At 36.7% G+C, this 19750-nt stretch overlaps 1 protein-coding gene across 17 annotated transcripts in view; it reads right to left on the minus strand.

The window, feature by feature from the left end:
- cacna1aa (calcium voltage-gated channel subunit alpha1 Aa) overlaps positions 1 to 19750 on the minus strand; it is a 156179-nt gene that overhangs the window by 124037 nt on the left and 12392 nt on the right. For 7 of the 17 annotated variants that reach the window (XM_087242955.1, XM_087242953.1, XM_087242951.1 and 4 more), the window contains exon 1: positions 16717 to 18107. In XM_087242955.1, coding sequence (XP_087099081.1) covers positions 16717 to 16988 — 272 coding nt within the window. In that variant the 5' untranslated portion in view covers positions 16989 to 18107. Of the gene's footprint in view, positions 1 to 16716; positions 18266 to 19498; positions 19675 to 19750 lie in introns of those variants that run through there. The other 10 variants (XR_015479901.1, XM_087242949.1, XM_087242950.1 and 7 more) reach the window with 4 other exon arrangements.

Here is a 19750-nt window from a genome sequence, read left to right on the forward strand (position 1 = left end):
GAATTACATTTATTTCATTACATTTATAACTTCCTGTTTCTCCTGAGATTATTTTTCATATTGTAATTAGTTTATTACTAATAGTAATATTATTATTATTACTTGACAAATAATATTTTACTGTACAACAGGAAAACATTTCAGTCACTTTTTGAAGTTTTAAAAAACTTTTATTGTGACAAGTTGTCCTGATGACATTTTTAATTTTAGGCTTCTTTTAAAACATCGGTCTCAAACTCAATTCCTAAAGGGCCGAAGCTCTGCACAGTTTTGCTCCAACCCTAATAAAAAAACTGCTGATGCAACTAATGTTTGAGACTCTTTTGAACAAAGATTATAAATTATGATGTAGATTTTTAAAAGCCTAATTAAATGAATGAAGAACAGAACAGATAGGGTGCATTTTTATTTAATCACAGGTGTTATATTAGTATAATTAATAAACTAGTTTTTAATAATATTTCACACTTGTTTTTAAATTTTGCTTTTATTTTGTTACATTTTCTGGAGTGTTTTGCCAATAGTGCCCTATATAATCTGTTTTATTCCCCAATTTACAATGTCCATATACTCTATTTTATTGGTTCAATCAAGTTTTTGCAATGAACAAGCTAAATCATGTACAACTTTACAATTAATTTATACAATTTTGTTAAATGAATTACATTAATTTTGTTACATTTATGTTTGAGACATACTGTAAGATTATTCTTCACATTGTAATTACTTAATTATTAGTAGTAATATTATTATTACTTAAAGAAGAATATTTAAGTAAAAAAAAAAACTTTTATTGTGACAAGTTGTCCTGATCACACTTTTAATTTAAGGCTTCTTTTAAAGGCTTTATATTCACAAACACTAGTACATGTACACTTCCCAACCTGATTAAGTACAGTTTTTCTGTGAATTTGTTCATGTAAATTTGGCATGTTTCATGACATTCTGTATTACGCCATAAGCGTCGTTTTTACCGTGTGACTGGATTACCTCACAGAACTCACAGGGCCCTTTCCCAGCTTGGTCAACCCTGAATAATAAATACATTTTACGCCCATAAACCTTCTCACTTCAAGACTTTTTCAAAACAAAATGCAACATTTGTCATGACAAATTTTTTAACTAATATAATTATTTTTGAATGAGTTTGCTACTTTATATTCAGAAAAGAATAAATCACCCCTAACTCAGTATTGAATGGCAAACAACACTTCTCCCTAATAGCCTACATGCCACAGCATCCTGTTTGACCTCCAGAAACAAAAACAATCATCGGAACGAACAGGTTGTAATGAGTAAAACAGCATGAGGCATTACTAAGAAAAAAAAAAGAGTCAATGATTCATTTTAGTGAGACATAAGCTGAAATATCTGTCGAGGCAGAGTGAGAAAGAGAGATCTGGCTGGCTTTCAGAGGCTCTGTACTGTAAAGAGTGTAATACCCTGCCTGCAGTCCATCCAGCATTTCAACACATTAACATCCTCAGTGCCTTTTAATTAGCCTTTGCTCCGAATGTGTTTTTCCACATGCATGCATAATGATATCGGTGTTGTTGTGAGCAATCATTCTAGGGTCTTATTTTAATACTATTTGAGTGTGCGTTAAACACAACAGTCGGGATGGTATGATGAAAGGGAAAGTGGCGCGCTTTTCCTTTCTGTCTCTAGAATATTGAATGAATAGACATCCTGTTCCCGCTCCGGAGGCCTGAGTGTGATGTGGCCGCAGCGTGTGTTTTGGTGCTTTGAAGACCCCATTGTAAAAAAGGCGCCCATTTAAAGGCAGGATGAATATGAGACAATGCTATGATGTGCTCTGCCTGCAAACTTTAATTACGAAGCCACCTTCCTCCCTCTGCACAACACTATATATAGCAATGCCATTGAGATAAAAGAAAGCGGGAGAAACAAAGGAAGGGAGAAACTGCCCTTCCACTGATTTTGTGAGTGTGTTAAGAGAACGTCACTGACACTAGGCTTGCGAATGCTATCTGGATGCTATGAGAGGTCATTTCTGTTAGTAGAGAGGGGCTCAGGCTGGTACAGGAGGTCATGACTGAAAAATCACACCATGCAAGTGTCTTAACATAGTAGGTCATTCTACTGCTTCCTGATGGCTCGTTTTGAGCAAAGTCTGCAGAAGCAAAGGAAAAATAAATCAAATAATGAAGCAACGAAAGATGCCAGTTATAAATGACTTCACAAAATAGAAAATTTTGAATAAAACTTAATTTCATGGTATACTGTCTGTTGTTCAATTATTTAAAGTCATTATTACCTAGTTTTACTTTTACCTTATTTTTTTTTTTCTTATCAATAATGGGTTAAATGATGTTTTAACAATTCTATAAATTTTAAAGAGGTTTCTATTGTAATCGTTTTATTTAAAAATAGTTCACAAATTTCGCAGAAATGAACAGCAGTTTTCAACATTGGGAACAGCAGTGAATGTTTCTTGAGCATGAGATCAGCATATTTTAATGATTTCTGAAGGATTATGTATAGTGTAACATTGAAGCCACTGTATACTGAAGTACTGCTGAACATTCAGCTGTAATATACATGTATATTACAGGGTTTCTGCTGGTTTCACCAAATTAAATGTAAGACTTTTTAAGACATTTTAAGATCATTATGATTTAAATTTCAGACTTATACAGGGCTAAAGGCTAAGGATTTTTTTTTATCCCAGTTGGAAAAGATTTTCACTTGCCCCATCTAAAAGTGATTCTAATTTAATACATTTAATAATACAATAATAATAATAATAATAATTTAATAATAAAAAACAATAGGTCAGATCAGTATACTCAGCAGTAAATAAATGGAAATTTTTTAAGCAAATGTTACTTTAAGGAAAGTAATTTAATGTTATTTTTAAACAAAAAGTTAAAAGTTTTATTAAGACTGGGATTGTGGGTGATTGTATGGGTGTTAATGGCCAGATTTGGTAGCTACACATGAACAAAGGAAAATTAAGACCTGTTAAAAACACATTATGTTTGCAGATTTAAAACTTTCTAAGGCCTAAAACTTAGCTTTTAAGTTTTAAGAAACTTCAAGATTTTCTAAGAGCCTGCGGATAACCTGAAAGCAGTTATTTTAGAAATGTAATTTCATTTAAATATTACAATTTTAGCCAAATTTTGAAGAAAAAAACTACTTCTTCAGCCAAAAAAAAAAAAAACTTTTAATCAATCTCAAACTTTCGAATGGTACTGTATACACAAATAGTATGTGTCAAGTGTCCTTCAAAAGTCCTGCATTCATCTTCTCTCTCTCTGAATCTGTTGTTCTCACACTCTCCCTGCACACCATGTATAACGTCAATCTTTCCTTCTCCATCCCTTCATTTCTCTGCCTCTCCCTGTCCCTTTATTCTGCTGCTCCCTCACTCTACCTCTCCCACTGAACCTGTGCATTCATCATCTCCCTCCATCAGCCCATCTCCATTCAGCCAAGTGCAGTCTGCATCGTCAGCACAGCCGCCTGACACAGCGCTCCACTGAGAGATGGATGGAGAGAGATGGAGAGACAAGTTCAGACAAGACGACTGAGTGAAGGAAAAGAATATCATCTGCAATGGGACCAAAAGACGGAAAGATGCAGATGTGGGTAGAAGACAAACACAGAAAGGCAGTAAAGAAGAGAGACACTGGTTTTGAGCTTTCAACAGTTTTAAAAGTGTTTTAAACTGAAGTTGCTAAAGTTCATATAAAAAGAAAGCTCCTTTTAAAAGGCACATAATTGATTTTTTTTTTTTTTTTGAATGATTCATTTGTTTTGATGTTTCTTGACCTCATTTTTAATCGAAATTGATTTGGGGAGGGAAGGCATGCTTCTCCATAATGATCTATGCCAGACTTCTCCAACAATTTAGTTCAACTGAATCCCGTCTAAACTTATCTTCCAGGAACATAAAGTAACTCATTAATTTTTTTATGAATTAACTGCTAATTGTAAGTATTGCTACAATTTTATTCATATGAAAATTGACAGTTTTTATAAATTGTAGGTTTGTCATTGGGGAAATAGAAGATCATATACAAACATCTGTGCAAAAAAAAAGTTAAAACATGCGCAAAGATTGTATTAACCAAGCCCATTTTATTTTAGAATTACCTGCAAACTAGCATTCAGAGCTGTCTCTTTACACTTAACACCATGCATTCTATTTTGAACTATTGTTTAGTCCTTCTGATACTGATTAAGAACAACAACCAGTAAAAAAAGAATTCTGTAGGATGAGTGTGTGTCGTGTGAAAATAATCTGAAAATTACAGTTGGCATGTAATTTTTGAAAATCTGACATGTGTATTTTGTCTTTCATCTTGTTTTTCCCCTACATATTCCAGATACATCCTCCAAGGATTGTTCAACATCATGAATAAACAGATGGGAATGAAGCAGTGCTTTCAAGTTAGATATTTTGGCTGATTTTAGATGTTGGAGGTGTCTCTAATGTTTACACATACATGTTCATTTACAATAATTAAAATATAAGAAACTCAAATTAATAGATTTTAAATAGTATACCTTATCTCTGCCAGCACTGTAGTGCAGGCCTTAAAAGTGCAGTAAGTTATTGTATTCAGAAACATTTTTTGTTTTGCTCTTCACATTCCGATAGTAATGATTAAATTAAATAATCTAAATGTATTAATATTTTTTTTTATAATCTGGGAAAAGCATAAGACTAAAAAATTTTGTCCAATTAAAATTTGTCAGGACAATAATCTAATATTTCTGATAAGTAGCCCAAACTGTCCGTCAACAAATGTAGATTTGTGCATGTGCGCACCTCTGTTCACACAGACAGATCCGCCGTTTGTGTGTGAATGCGCATTAACATGCACATGAGAGAGAGCGGTAAAAAATAAATGCTGAATCAAAACTTTTAAAATTTTGAATCAATATTGCAGTTACTTTTGCATGCTGGAAGATGGACGGCACCTTGGCTGAGGTGTTTCTTTTAGACAGGTAATGTTATGTTTCAAAACTATTTTAGTCATGCAAAGATGTAGATTTTGTTGTTTTACGAATGGAATATATGCACAGAAGTGAAACTGAAATCTTCCGGCGAAAGCTTGATGTCAAACTTTCAATTTCATAAAAGACCTTTTACAGCATCGATAATGTAGGTTTTTATTTAGTTTAACAACAAAACATAAGTAGATAGCTCTATTCCACCTAACCTACTTTACTGAGGTGAAGTTGCTTGTATATTCAAATTTTTGAACAATGACAGCCGGTGTCGTGCTCCCAATATTGTTTACTGTGCTACTCTGAATATTCGGTTTGAGATAGCATGCAAGTATGGCTTAGTAGTAAGTTCAATTCATGCACCCCACCGGCCAACCAAGCATAGTGACATAGTCGCTCCAGGACAAATCGAGTAGGAGAGTGAGACCAGCAATCCTGGCATGTATGAAATGTTACACATTATGACAAGTTTTGCTTGCTATGCTCTCAGAAATAAAGGTACGAGAGCTGTTACTGGGGTAGTACCTTTTCAAAAGGTACACATTTGTACTTAAAGGGTCCATACTGGTATCTCAAAAGTATATCTTAGTACCAACAAATTTTAAGAGGAACACTTTTGTACTTTTTAAGTACCAATATGTACCCTTGAGGTATTAATGTGGACCTAAATGTTTACCTTTTGAAAAGGTACCACCCCAGTGACAATTTGCGTACCTTTATTTCTAATAGTGTACACAACTAAAAAAACATGCTAGATAATACAGTTTTTGTTCAGAATTGTAGTATTATAATGTACTATAAAGTTTTCTAACTGGCGAATGACATGATTTAGAGGGTTGTCTTCTGTCATCTTTACGGTGCACATTTGTAATTTCAGTAGGCGTGGCTTTGGACGGCAGGGGAGGGACTGTGTTTTCAAAGCTATTATGGTAACGGTTAACATTTTGGCAGATCACCGACTGCATCTTTAAAATACCTTAACTCTTAAAAGGGTAAAAAAGTGGTTGTGTAGCTTCTTGAAAACATCATGAAACAGACTTATTCCGCAGTATTTAACAACAATTTAACTCAATCCACATGCAGTAAAGTGCACAAACACTGGTAGAATATTCAAATCTCCTCATTTTGGTGAGTTGTTAAATATCTTAAGTGAAATGACATTTATCCACAATTTGCCAAGGCATAAAAACAGCTAAATATTTTGCCCTGGAAATGAAGCAAAGTAGAGTCTGTTGACATAAATGCAACTGTAATTTTAAATTTGGAGAGGACTATGGATCTATGCAATAAACGAATGGTTTATAAAGCTGTGGGAACAATATTCCTGCCTGTATGATATTTCATTAAGATTTATTTATTTATTTATTTACACTTATTGTTAACTTATTACAATAAGTGTCAATAAATTACTCATTTACTTCCATAATACATATTGGCTCTTTTGGTTGACATAATTAAAATGAATTCAGGAATCAGTGTGTAGTATTATGCGATGTAGTATTTGAATCGGTCGCAATAAAAATCAATAACAAGCATAAACTGATGCATTTTTTTTCATGCTGACTTGAACAATCATTTCAGAAGCCAATAATAAATGGCAGAACTGCAGAGATGTTGCCTTGCAATCAGTGCAGATTTGGCTCATCAAGCATTCCTCATCATTCCATGATTTTATTGAAGAGTTGCAATCTACAAAATCCTATACAAGCAGCGGTAACAAAATGGCTGACTAGACATATTGGAACTTGGTATGCACAGAAACCCAATGAGTTGAAGCAATCAGACAACTGCTTGCTAATCCACTAATACAGTAACTCGGAGTGATACGGTGAGCATGTCAGTCAGTCAGTAAGTGTATTTATATATGTGTGTGTGTGTGTGTCTATGAGAATGAGTGGTGAGGTAATTAGAGGTAGTAGACGACAGAGCGACCCGAGAAGCCCAGCCAGTGAAATGTAAATATGTATTGATTTCCTCATCTGGCTGTAAGGTCCCAGGCTGTTTGCTTTTCTAATTCTATCTCTTGCATTCTGGAGCTGGAGCCTGAATAATTTATTAACTAGAAACAGCGGCGCTTTTCCCTCTCTTAATGCAGCTATGCAGGCCTGTAGTTACAAGCGCTAACACTCTCTCCATCTCTTCCCCTCACTTTAATCGCTCATTTGCCCTTTATATACCCCTAGCGCTCAGAAATCAGTCTTTTAGGACAGGATTAGCATTGATACCATTTATGTGCATGTGTTTAAGCAGTAGAAACGCATGGCTGAAGAGTGCAGTAAGCTTATTAGCTTTATAGGAAGTATTATGAAATGCTGTTCCCTTTAATTCCTGTATCAGCCCCTTTATGATATCTCATATGTATTAATTTATGCATTGGGAGATTATTCAAAGTGTATATTTTCCCTTGGGTCTATGTATATATATTTTTAATTTCTATTTAATTTTGTTCCTAATTACAATGTTCAACATTTTGGGGTCAGTAAGATTTGTAATATTTTTGTTCAGCAAGAATGTATTAAATTGATTAAAAGTGAAAGTAAAAACATTTATAATATTACTAAATATTTATATTTCAATTTGTGTTTTACTTGTTTCCACTGAAAGAGTTCTAAAACATTATGAATTGTATCACACGCACACAAAATATTTAATCAATAGCACAGCTATTTTAAGAAATAATAGCAAGAAATGCTGCACATTGGTATCTTGTAATGATTTCTAATGACTCAAGTGACACTAAAGATTAGAATCAGAGGAATAAATAACATCTTATATGCGTTAAACACATTTAACTACAATTTGACAAATAAAGTGCCAAGCATTTCTACCAAATATGTCTTTGCAAGTGCTAGTAATGATGAAACAGCAGCATTACGGACGTTGGTGTTGATGTAAATGTGTTTGTGAGAGTATCTGGTGGACAAAATGTAGCAGGTAAGTAAAGGTGTGTGGCAGTGGCAACAGCACGTGACTTAAGCACCAGCATGAAAATTCAAGCCACCACATCTTTTTTCCTCACTCGGCACCCAAAATAGATTTCTCCCAAGTCAGCATCACACACACATACGCACACATACCACCCAGCCACAGAAATGAATAATTCACTACTAGAACACAAGATACAGAACCAAAGAGAAAGAGGAAAAACATGAGCAGCTAGAAGTGCAATGCTAGCCTAAGATGCAAGAAACGCCAGTAAAACATCTCACTACACACCTCTGCTACATTGCACAAGGACAGTCGGAACAGCAAAAGGGAGACAAATTTGTCATAAAAGGGAAATTTCTGTGATCGGCTACTTTTCTTCAGAACACAAATAAAAATATTGTTGATAACATTTTAAGAGTTGTCACTACCTTTACTGAAAGTCTCTTTAAAACACTGATTCTTCAAGAGATAGCAAAAATAATTCCATACAGTATGAAACTAGTTATGTAGTCCAAGTCCTCTAAAGAGACATGACTGCTTTAAAGTATTGATGCTCAATCTATAGGCAGCTATACAATATATTGGTAAAGGCTGATGCATGCTTATTTTTAAATGGCCATAAAACCCCCCCTTTTTCGGTTCAAGTTGAGGTTCAAAAAATGCTCCGATATGCGCATGCAGCTCTGCGAGCAGAGAAAGGAGTGGGTGTGGCCGGCAGAGCAGGCTAAAAAAGAGGGGAGCGAACAACTGTCAGTAGGCTCACAAAATGAGACACAAACCATGAGGAGACCACTGATTTTATAGCTTAATAAGTTAAAATGCAAAGAAATAAAAAGTAATTAATTTAATGTCCTGCTACATTTGTTACTCGCAATTTCACTTACACGTAACCACATTTTTTATATCATCATAAAGATAATCACGTTTATATGAACACTATAAATGAGGAGGACTTCTTTTCTCCTGAATGCCTGGATCTGAATTCAGACACAGTGGATGGCTGTGCAGCAGGTCTCTTGCCCTGTCTAATCCAACCATTGACCCTGGCAGGAATGTAGAGGATTTTAAACCTATGGCGAACACAGCAGCATGAATAGGCGATGTGTATGAATGGTAACAAAGTCAACTGATATAATTCCACCATTCTACAAATCTTGTACAGCTTACCCGACATAAATGCTTGCTACAAACCAACAGCTTTGCTGAATCGGCCCTGACAGCATCGTGGGGAAAACATTCAACAAACACCATGGATCATGGAAACAAATGCATACAACCCTTGCTATCATCTCATCCAGTCATTGGGTCTCATAGCTTGGCAGGTCTGCCCTGCCTTCAGAAAGCATGTGCTCTCATAAATAATTAAGAAGCAGGGTCTTCTCATAGGATAAGAAAACTCCACTATGAATAATAATGAGAAACCGACGTGTCATCACTCCACTTGCAAATTCACTCTATGTCTCAAATTTTGATCCCACCCTAAAAATGTATTTAAACCCAGAAAATGAAATATTACTTGAAAAAGCTCAAAATTATCCAGTTTCCCCCACAAATAAAGCTGACAGGTGCAAATGTTGTCTTAACTGATGCTCAACACACACAAATACGTTAAAACTTCAAAACTTCCATATCAGTGCATGTCTTTTTTATGAAAAACAGATAAAATTTAGGCTTTTACTTCCATATAAACATTGATTAGTAAATAATACTTCAAATCCAGCAAATCCAGTCACAGAAGCTCAAGCACGTATTGGGTGAACTAAACTTTTAACAGGAATAATTTTTTAATTTTTCAGAATTTTTTTGTGAAATAAACACAGTTATTATCAGACTCATGCTATTATGACTTTCATTTTTTTGGTAGAACGTAAGAAGAGGATTTTTAAAGGTTTTTGTTATTGTTCTTTTTCCTGCAACTAAAATGGACTGAAGCTGAATAGCTTCAAAAAAGAGATGCACAAATAAAGTATTCATCCATTCATTTACCTTCGGCTTAGTCCCTTTATTCATCAGGGTCACCACAACAGCATGAACCACCAACTTATCAGGCATATGTTTTACACAGCAGATGCCCTTCTAGTTGCAACCCAGTATTGGGAAACACCCCCCCACACACACACACACACACACACACACACACACACACACACACACACACACACACACACACACACAATGGCCAATTTAGTTAATTCAATTTACCTATAGTGCACGTCATTGGACTGTAGAGGAAACTGGAGCACCCACACGAACACGGGGAGAACATGCAAACTCCAAACAGAAATGCCAACTGACCCAGCTGGGGCTCGAACCAGCAACCTTCTTGCTGTGAGATGACAGTGCTAACTGCTGATCCACCGTACTGCTCACAATTAAAATACTACACGATAATTCAAATGAACATTTCCCTACACATATCTATCATGTAAATAATGTGGATCCCTTTTACTTTTATGATACTTTTAAAATGTTTTTATATCTTTTCTAAAGCTCATCACTCTACTGCGTGAGCAGGTAAATGTAAAAAGTTCCAGATTTCTCTAGATTACAGCCTTGTGAACACATTGTGAGTTTGTTAATGACTGGGTTTTGTAGCCTCGTCTGCAGCAGCAGCTGAGCAGTTTGGGGCTGCAACATTCCGGATGACTACACTCATTTAGACCCAGACATTGGGAGGTATGAAACCACCAGATTAGGCCTGGAAGGCAAACACAAACATGCACATATACATGCGTTGCTTTGATGAAACAAGAAGACTGGTGCTCTTATAATTGGCAAACAAAAGGTCTCATGCCAAAATGTGACTTGAATGCCATTTAAGACTTCATGTGCAGACACATTCATTTCCAGAAATATTTTTCTATGACATGCACCTCACCACACGTGTTCACCTTTAGGTTAGAAACACAGCACATTAGAAACTAAAATATGACTAATTTAATGCAGCAGTGGTCCACATTAATTTAATCCTGTCAAAACAATGATTATTTTTTTAGCTGCCAGAACTTACAAGATGCTTCAGAGTTTATTCTATTATGCGGATTTTGTCTTCAAGAAAAGTTTGCTTGACATTTTTGTGTAAATCATTATGTATTTTAAAAGACTCTTTCATAAATAGAAAGTGGTTTTGAGCAGTAGGGATTAACATGAATCTTTTTACTTATAGTTTAAAGTATCGCAGTCAAGATGTATAGAATATATCATGTTTTGAATATATCAATTCAAAACATGGAGATACTGTACATTTTAAGGCTTGGCTCACTAAAAATGTAAGGTTGTTCCAAACTTATTAGTTCACAAACACAAATAAAGAATCAGTTGAAGGCAAAATTATCAGCCCTCCTGTGAAATTAGTTGTAAATAAATTAGATATTTAGGTTAAATAAACAAGTTATGTTAATTGGGCAAATCACAGGGCAGCAGTGGTTTGTTCTGTACTCAGTAGAAATAATTCTTAAGGGGGCTGTGAGAACTGCTTTCATTCCAGCCAAATGTTACCTAGAAAAAAAAAAGAACAAAAAAAAAAAAAAAAAAAAATATATATATATATATATATATATATATATATATATATATATATATATATAAACATTAACAAGAAATACTGTGAACTACAGTGAAACATCACGCGGTAAATATTTGAAAACTAATTAAAATGTCATAGGAGGACTAATAATTTTGTCAAATTGGGTATACTGTCTCTACAACATATCAATATGCACCAAAAATAACCGGAAAATATTTTGTATAAAAGTATGTTCCAAAGCAAATATAAATTGCATCGCCATACAATTATTAACTAACAACGCCTCCTCGTATCTTCTCAAAATAAATTTGGAGCCATTACTTTTAACCAAATCTGTCTGATGAATGTGCAACATTAGTTCTCTTCAAATATACTTTTTACCAATCTAATCTTTCTCTCTTTTACAATCATGTCTATAAGCAGAGTGAGGGAGAGAGGAAAGGAAAGGAAGTGAGTGGTAGAGACAGACAGTGACAGTTGTGTGAATGAATCTAGGATGACACATTTAACTCCCTGATGCCCAAATGGAAGAGAGTATGTAAGATGAAGAGACAATCTTATCATCTAGTCATCTCCCATCATACACACTGTTGAGACAGAGAGGAACATGTTGTAACGCTGTGAACCAAGGAAGAAGAGCTGAAGTGTCCAGAAAAGCCTTAATTAATGATTTAATCGATGATGTGGATCATTTCAAATACATAATATGAAATGGTTTTAATTTTAACCAACAGTTGCTGTAGCCGTGTAGTATGTCTGTTTTTAGATGTGTGCAACTATGCCTCCATTCTAAATAATTTACACACAAGCAGAAAGCCTCTCCCTGTCACTTTGTTATTAAAGACGTTTATGAGACATTAAAAAAGAAAAACAAAGCATTTTCTAAATCCAGATTTCCACATAAAATGAAAAAACCACAAAAAAGCACCAGCTGTAAGTTGGGAACCCCAAAGCTTTTTTTCCTTCAATACAAGACTGTTATGACATGTTGAACGGTCATAATAATCTTAAATCCTTGAAAGTTTATATTATTTGGATTTTTTAAAACATATGAACATTTATTATTATTTATGTGTGTATTATATCATCTTTGGGTCAAATTACAAAAACGAACTACCACTTATGCGGGGTGTTTTTAATGCAGTGTCTATGGGGCTGAGAGTGAATTTGACATTTTTCTCTCCTATGGCTGTCGTCATCAGTCTCACACAATTTTTTTCCTTTTTTTGAAAGTCTTGATAACACCATCATGGCCTTTTTCTTTTATTATTTTAGCAAATAGGATTGTAAAAAATTGTTGTACTCTACCATTCACTGCACTCTAAGTTTTCCTGACTATGACCAATTCCGGAAACGTGAAAAGGGTCTATATAAAAGATTTTTAGATGAAACTGTCGTCATTATTGTTCATTAAAATGCAAGCCAATGGCTACCAGAACTTTGACAGTCAAAAAACGCAAATAGCTAAACAAAAAGAATATCTGTCACTCCTGATAATAAATTGCACCGTAATGAAGAGGTGCTATGTGCAATAAACTCAACATTTATTACAACTTTACTAGTATTTATTCAGTCTCTGCAAAAAAATCCTGAGCATGCTATTGAGACACTCTATGTCACATAATGATGTAAATCATATTCAGCTCTCATAGTGCCTTGACTTACACTGAATCACCAGAGACCACAATTTCAACCTTTTTTCTTCATATTCTAGAAAAAAAAAAAAATCACCTATATTTTAAATGAGCTGAGGAAAGATTTTCAGGTTAACCCTCTCCATCAGTCAGCAGCTGCATCAAAACAACTGTACAAATGCATAAATATGAAAGCACCTCATATAGAATATATTAAAAAGACATGAACAATGTAAACAAGAATTACTGGAATATATCAATATAATCCTATTACACATAATCCACAACCACTTTGCCTTAGTGGCTTATAATATTTCAGGTTCTGCCAAACAGAAAAGAGAAGAAAAATATTTATCCACATAACACTGGGATGCTTAAGCTTAACAGTGCTGGAAGCAGCCCCTCCTCTTCTCTAGCACACCTACATCTTAAAGTCACCCTGCCTCTATAAAACCAGTCTTTATTTCTCCACCAAACTGGCATACGAGAACGTGGTTAAACAGTGATGCCTGCCATGTCTGCAGCCCATCTGTATTCATACAACAGAGGACTGACTTCAAGGAGGCAGAAAGGTGGGAGAGAAAGAGAACATGCCATTGCGAACTGCTCTTTCAGTCCACTCACTGCTGTTATTTTTAGCCTGACGGGAACCTCGGAACAGGAGAGAGCAAAAGACATGCTTGTGATAAAGTAAACAGAAGGTTGATGTGTCATAAAATGTGTTTACAAACTAGACCGCACCACGATTCTGTGATACACTTATGGCAGAGATGGTTATGACAGCTCCAGCTATCACAAAACTAGCTCGATTTTTAATGCTCGTGTCCATCGTCATTGAGAAAAACTGTAGGTCAGTCATAAGCAAACAGTTTGCTTGAAAAAATGAGGGAGGATAAGGAATAGAGAAAGACGGCGAAAGAAAAGCAGAGTAAATAATTTAAATTCTGCAGGCTGAATGTAGATCACTGCCTCAACACATGGAAGAAAACTGCAAAAGCTCACGACTCATGACAACTTCTTTACATCAGTCTGTCTCCCTCTGGTGTCCACTCGTTCAGCCTTTTCCGACTCAACTATTTCTACAAAAGTCTTTCACATCATTTATTTCTCATTATTTTCCATCAGTTATTCTTTAATGGGAAAATTGATTGGATTATGCATTTCAAAGATTCACTAAACTTCTTTGTGGCTTAAACTATTCATTGCACACTATTCAATGTGATTCCTAGTAGCTCTATGACTTCTGATATTTTTGCCTCTTCAGATAAATGTGTACACTTCTCTGCACTCCAGATGGCTAAGGTTTCAAAGTTGTCAATGAAACTAAAATTAGTAAATGCAGCTATAAGGTTACATTCCATGTACAGTGCAGAAAGGCAGCCTGTAGACAAATAGACTGAGACGGTGTACAGTAGATATTACAAATGTATTTTTAGAGTTACTTAATCTTTGTCTTTATCCAATATTTACCAACCATAAGCTAATCCACATTTACATGCCATGCTACTTCTACAATACACTGACTTCTAATCAGAGACATGATTAAAGAATGATTAAAATGGTGGCTATAATGTGAGCATCTAAAAAACACTTCTGTAGACAGAGGTTAAGGACTTGGGATCACAAGGCCTCGTTAAATGTTTCTATGAGATGAATGAGAAAAAAATGAGGCTTACTGAAAGAGTGGTTTTGAGGGTTGAGTGCAAGGTTAAAGGTCAACAAAATCTGTTTCGACACTGCATTTTGATCTGCCAGAGAAGTGGGTGTGTGGGTGCAGTTCTGTGCACATTTAATGATTTCAGATACTAAAAGGTCGATTAGAAAAGGCAAGGAATGCAACTCTTAGTCTCTTTTCCTGTATACCATTGGTCTAAATAAAACACTACAGTTTTTTTGGGGGGGATTGCTTTGCCATTACACTGAGCCATCTAATCTAATATAAGAATAAAGTTGAACCTCTTCACTGCAAGCTTGTGTGAAATATTAGGGCTGAAACATGGCCTCTTCAGAAGATATTAAGGATACATGATTCAGTGGGTCTGACCTTAGCTTGCCAGCTAGTTGGACATGATAGAGTAACAATAGAATAAAAGTAAACATTTTGATAGTAAAGACATGAACCATAAAACTGATCCCCCTCTTTTAATAAAAGCCAGCTCCATATTGCTTCATAATGCAATCACATGTTAAAATCACATCAAAATGTAATCATAATGGTCCATTCAATCATTTTCTTTTGGCTTTGTCTCTTTATTCATTAGAGGTCGCCACAGCGGAATGAACTGCTAATTTATCCAGCATATGTTTTACACAGCAGATGCCCTTCCAGCTGCAACCTAGTACTGAGTAAACATCCATACACTCAATCACACTAATACACTACAGCCAATTTAGTATATTCAATTCACCTATAGCACATGTCTTTGGACTGTGGGGGAAACCCACGGCAACACAGGGAGAACAAGCAAACTCCTCACAGAAATGCCAACTGACCCAGTCAGTACTCAAACCAGTGACCTTCTTGCTTAGAGCTGACAGTGCTAACCACTGAGCCAACGTGTCGCCCATGATTAAGTTGCTTTCACATGAAATTGTTACAAAAACACACTCAAATATGTTGCACATATTTCACATGCATTTTTAACAAGTGATTACACAAATATTTCTTCTCTCTTGGGACATTCTGTTTGGGTACACACACTCAGAAATATAGGTACGAGAGCTGTCACTGGGGTGGTACCTATTCGAAAGGTACATATTTTTTACATAAAGGATATATTGATATTGGTACCTCAAAGGTCTATATGAGCACCCAACAATTTCAAGAGGCACACTTTTGTACTTTTAAGTACTAATATGTACCCTTGAGGTAATAATAAGGACCATTTAAGTACAAATATGTACATTTCAAAAAGGTACCACCCCAGTGACAGCTCTTGTACCTTTATTTCTGAGAGTGTACTATGAAATTTTCCCTGAAATTCAAGTTTTAAGGTATAACCTACCTAATATAGCCTATGTGAAACTTGTTTATTCACTGAGCTCTGTAAAAACAATATTATATTACAATCATGTTCAGCACTGCTGTGTGCTTGTATAAAAGCAGACAATTTTAAAAATGAGGCAAAAATGTGCACTGTGAAAAAGACAAGTACATACATAGCCTATCTCGTATTCTCCAGGAGCTCTTAGAATATGGGAAATGGTGGCTTTCCCCCTCCCCTCGCCTCCCCCTTTTCACCATCGCTTTCTCTCGAATGAGACCAAGCTGAGAGACTGCACATGCTGACATCAGCAAGCCTCCGCGAGCCACAGCGCCGCCCGCTCTCGTCACACAGCACAGCTCACCTCACGCCCGTACGTAACACACCAAACACACACCACAAATAGGCTTCGTGCGTCTTGCCACCGTAATACAATGAGAAATAAATGGCTGAAAAATATTCGACTGAAACGTCTTCGATCAAATGATTGCTCCCCGCTTATTTTATGTCACACACAGCCATCATTGAACCAGCGGTAATGTGATTCATCGAGTTTTGAGACATGTTCAGATGACCTTACATATGCCACACTCAATTACACGATACCTGCAACTGAAGGCCCCAGGGTTAGACAACTCTCTAAGTGAGTTTAAAAGGATATGGCCATTCGGTGATCTTTTTGGCGTATTTTCTCACGAAGTTGTCCTCACTGAAGATGAACAGAGATCGGTTGACAGTAAAGCAGTTTTGCCGCACCGGTATAGGGTTGTACAGGGCCATAGTTCTGGCTCGCTGGGCCATTGACTGCTTGTACATTCTCTGCTGAGCCCCCGGCGGGCCGCCCTGCCTGCTGCCGCCGCGGCCGGGGCCCCCTTGAGCGTGTCCCGGTCCTCCGCCATACCTGGACGGCACCTCATCTCCGAACCGAGCCATTCTATAGACACCAAATGCCAGTCTTCACGAAGCAGGAAAAAAAGGGGCGAATATTCAACGCGACCACACCACATTACATCCCATCTGCTTCAAAACTTAATACGTGTATAACTGGAGTACACATTTGTCTTCATGGCTTATAAATGTGACGTTGGGCTTCAGGAGCTGATGGTTCAATTTTAGGCAAAATAAACCGAACAAAAGACAAAACTAAATTGAACCAAAAAATAAAAATAAAAAAACGGGCAGTTCACAGGTTCGTTGTCCAATTCAACACACAAAATGGTCCATCATCATCATCACCTCATTTTATGTCCAAAATCAACATATTTCCACTGCCGTGCAATTCTTGAGTAAATCTCTCATTTTCGGTGTCTCCATCCTTAGGTTTTTTCCAGAAATGTCTTTCTCCTGTGCGTTTCCTTGAAAAATCAGGTTGTAATGATCATAGCTACAATCATTTGTACGATCTAGGTGTGATAACCAAATGATCAAAAATTAAAACATTAAAATCAATAATTTGGGTTTCGTTTATCTGTACATTCCGATGATTGTAGTGTCAATATGTATTTAAATCAGAAGAAAAAAAATACAATTTAAAAAATATTATTTATTTATTTCGCAACATCCGCAATATTTGGCACGGTGTAGCTATAATCTGCCTTCGGTCACCTCGCGCTCACGTTTACTCGCATGTATTTACGGCTCAGCTACAGATAGAAACCCGATGTTAATTCTGTTTTCTTCCTTTTTACCACACAGGTAATTTATTCGGATGCAAAAATAGATCATCACAAGTAGCCTATCGACTGATTTTTTTCTGTGCTTACTGGCAAGGTGTCATTCTTTTCGCCAGAGCCATTACTGACATTTCAGTGCAAAAGAACCAATCCAAGCGTCATAAAATCCAATGAAGGGACGCGCAGTGACAGAAAGCAGAAGCATCAATCGCGCGGGGACATTGGCGACATCTCCGGGTTCCCATAGTCGCTCTCGCTCCCCTGCACTGGACTCTGGGCCGCGTACGATCTGCTCATCTTCCCCGAGTGAGGGCAATCCGATCGTGAGAACACTCGGATCCCTCTATTCCTTATTTCTGCCAATGTTGAGCTGTCTGTTAGCCTCGTTACTCTCCGTCAAGCGCCCCTGAGGAAAAAAAGAGGGGGAGGAGGCTGTTGAGGACGAACGTGGGGTGGGGGCTCGCAGGAATATCAGCTAGTGAAACGCAAGCCAAACGAAACAGTTAGCTCCGATCAGCTGGCGAGCTAAGCTATAATGAGCCACAGATCAATTCAGCACTCTGGCCAGTTCTTGCAGCACATGACGCACGCACACGCACCCCGCCGACTAATTTACCCATCCAACTCCAGTCTGTGCCGCTACCTTCAGCCACTACTCAATGTGTTCTCAGCCTCGCCTCACCTGCCTTTACCGCATGAAAATACGCCGCACGCCTGCTTATTCGACAGAGTACTCGTGCGCTTTTCGAGATAACGGGACGTAACAAAAGTGACAGCGCGTTGTCAGGTTAAGGACTGTTTGTGCCAGTGGTCGGGAGGCGAGCGCTGGGAGATACAGATGCGCATTCAAACGTGAGTCTCTCGGGAACGGCTCCGCTTTGCGAGGGCACGCAGGGCGAGGAGCGACAGGCTATTCTTAGACGCAGACATTTCAGAATTAATAGACGGAGATTTCCCATCAGTACAGCTGACAACTCTCCCTCTTCACCAACCCATGCACCCACCCTCTTACACACGACAGAGCAAAAAATATATATTTTTCTTTAAAAATGGCAGCTGTGAAATGTACATGACTTAGAGACAATATAGCAAAAATAAGCATGTGGTATGGCATTTAGGTGATTTTTTTATGTGTACAAATTGCTGCCTGCTATGACAATAGATCATATATTGCTAATATACACTGTTAGTAAGAATAACAATTACTGATGTTTATGTATTTACTAACATAAACCCACAATGACAACACGTGTCCATCTTTTATCATAGTTTTATATTTACTAATGCATTATTAAAATCCAAATTCATCCTTGCTAACATTAGTTAAAACACTAGGTTAACATGGACAATGTAAAACTTTACTTTTATTAACTAAAGCTAACAAAGTTTATTACTGTACAAAATGTGTTGTTCATTGTTTGTATGTTATTAAACAAGTTAACTAATATTACTAATATAACCTTATGGTAAAGTGTTACTGATAATATCACAGTTTTAGGCAACTAGAAAGCCAATAAAGACAGTAAGACACACATAGAACACACTCAAGACATTAAGCTGTAAAAACTAATACTGACATTACTACTAAACAGGAAATTCATTCAATCATTTTCTTTTCGTCTTAATCCCTTTATTAATCTAGGGTTGTCACAACTCTGAACCACCAATTTATCTAGCATATGTTTTACCCAGCAGATGCAACCCAGTACTGGGAAACACCCATACACTCTCATTCACACACACATATACATTACAGAATATGTAGCTTACCCAATTTGCACATGTCTTTGGACTTGGGGGAAACCAGAGCATCCGGAGGAAACCCACTCAAACACAGGGAGAACATGCAAACTCCACACAGAAATGCCATTGATCCAGCAGAGGCTCGAACCAGGGACCTTCTTGCCGTGAGGCGACAGCGCTACACACTGCACGACCGCACTGCCCTAAACAGGGAATGTAGTCAATTAATTTAAAATTCTTGAGCATAAGTGCCTATACTGTTGACTTGCATTAAAACAT

This window comes from Danio rerio, chromosome 3 (genome assembly GCF_052040795.2).
Source record: "Danio rerio strain M-AB ecotype USA chromosome 3, GRCz13ab, whole genome shotgun sequence".
Lineage (NCBI taxonomy): Eukaryota > Metazoa > Chordata > Actinopteri > Cypriniformes > Danionidae > Danio > Danio rerio.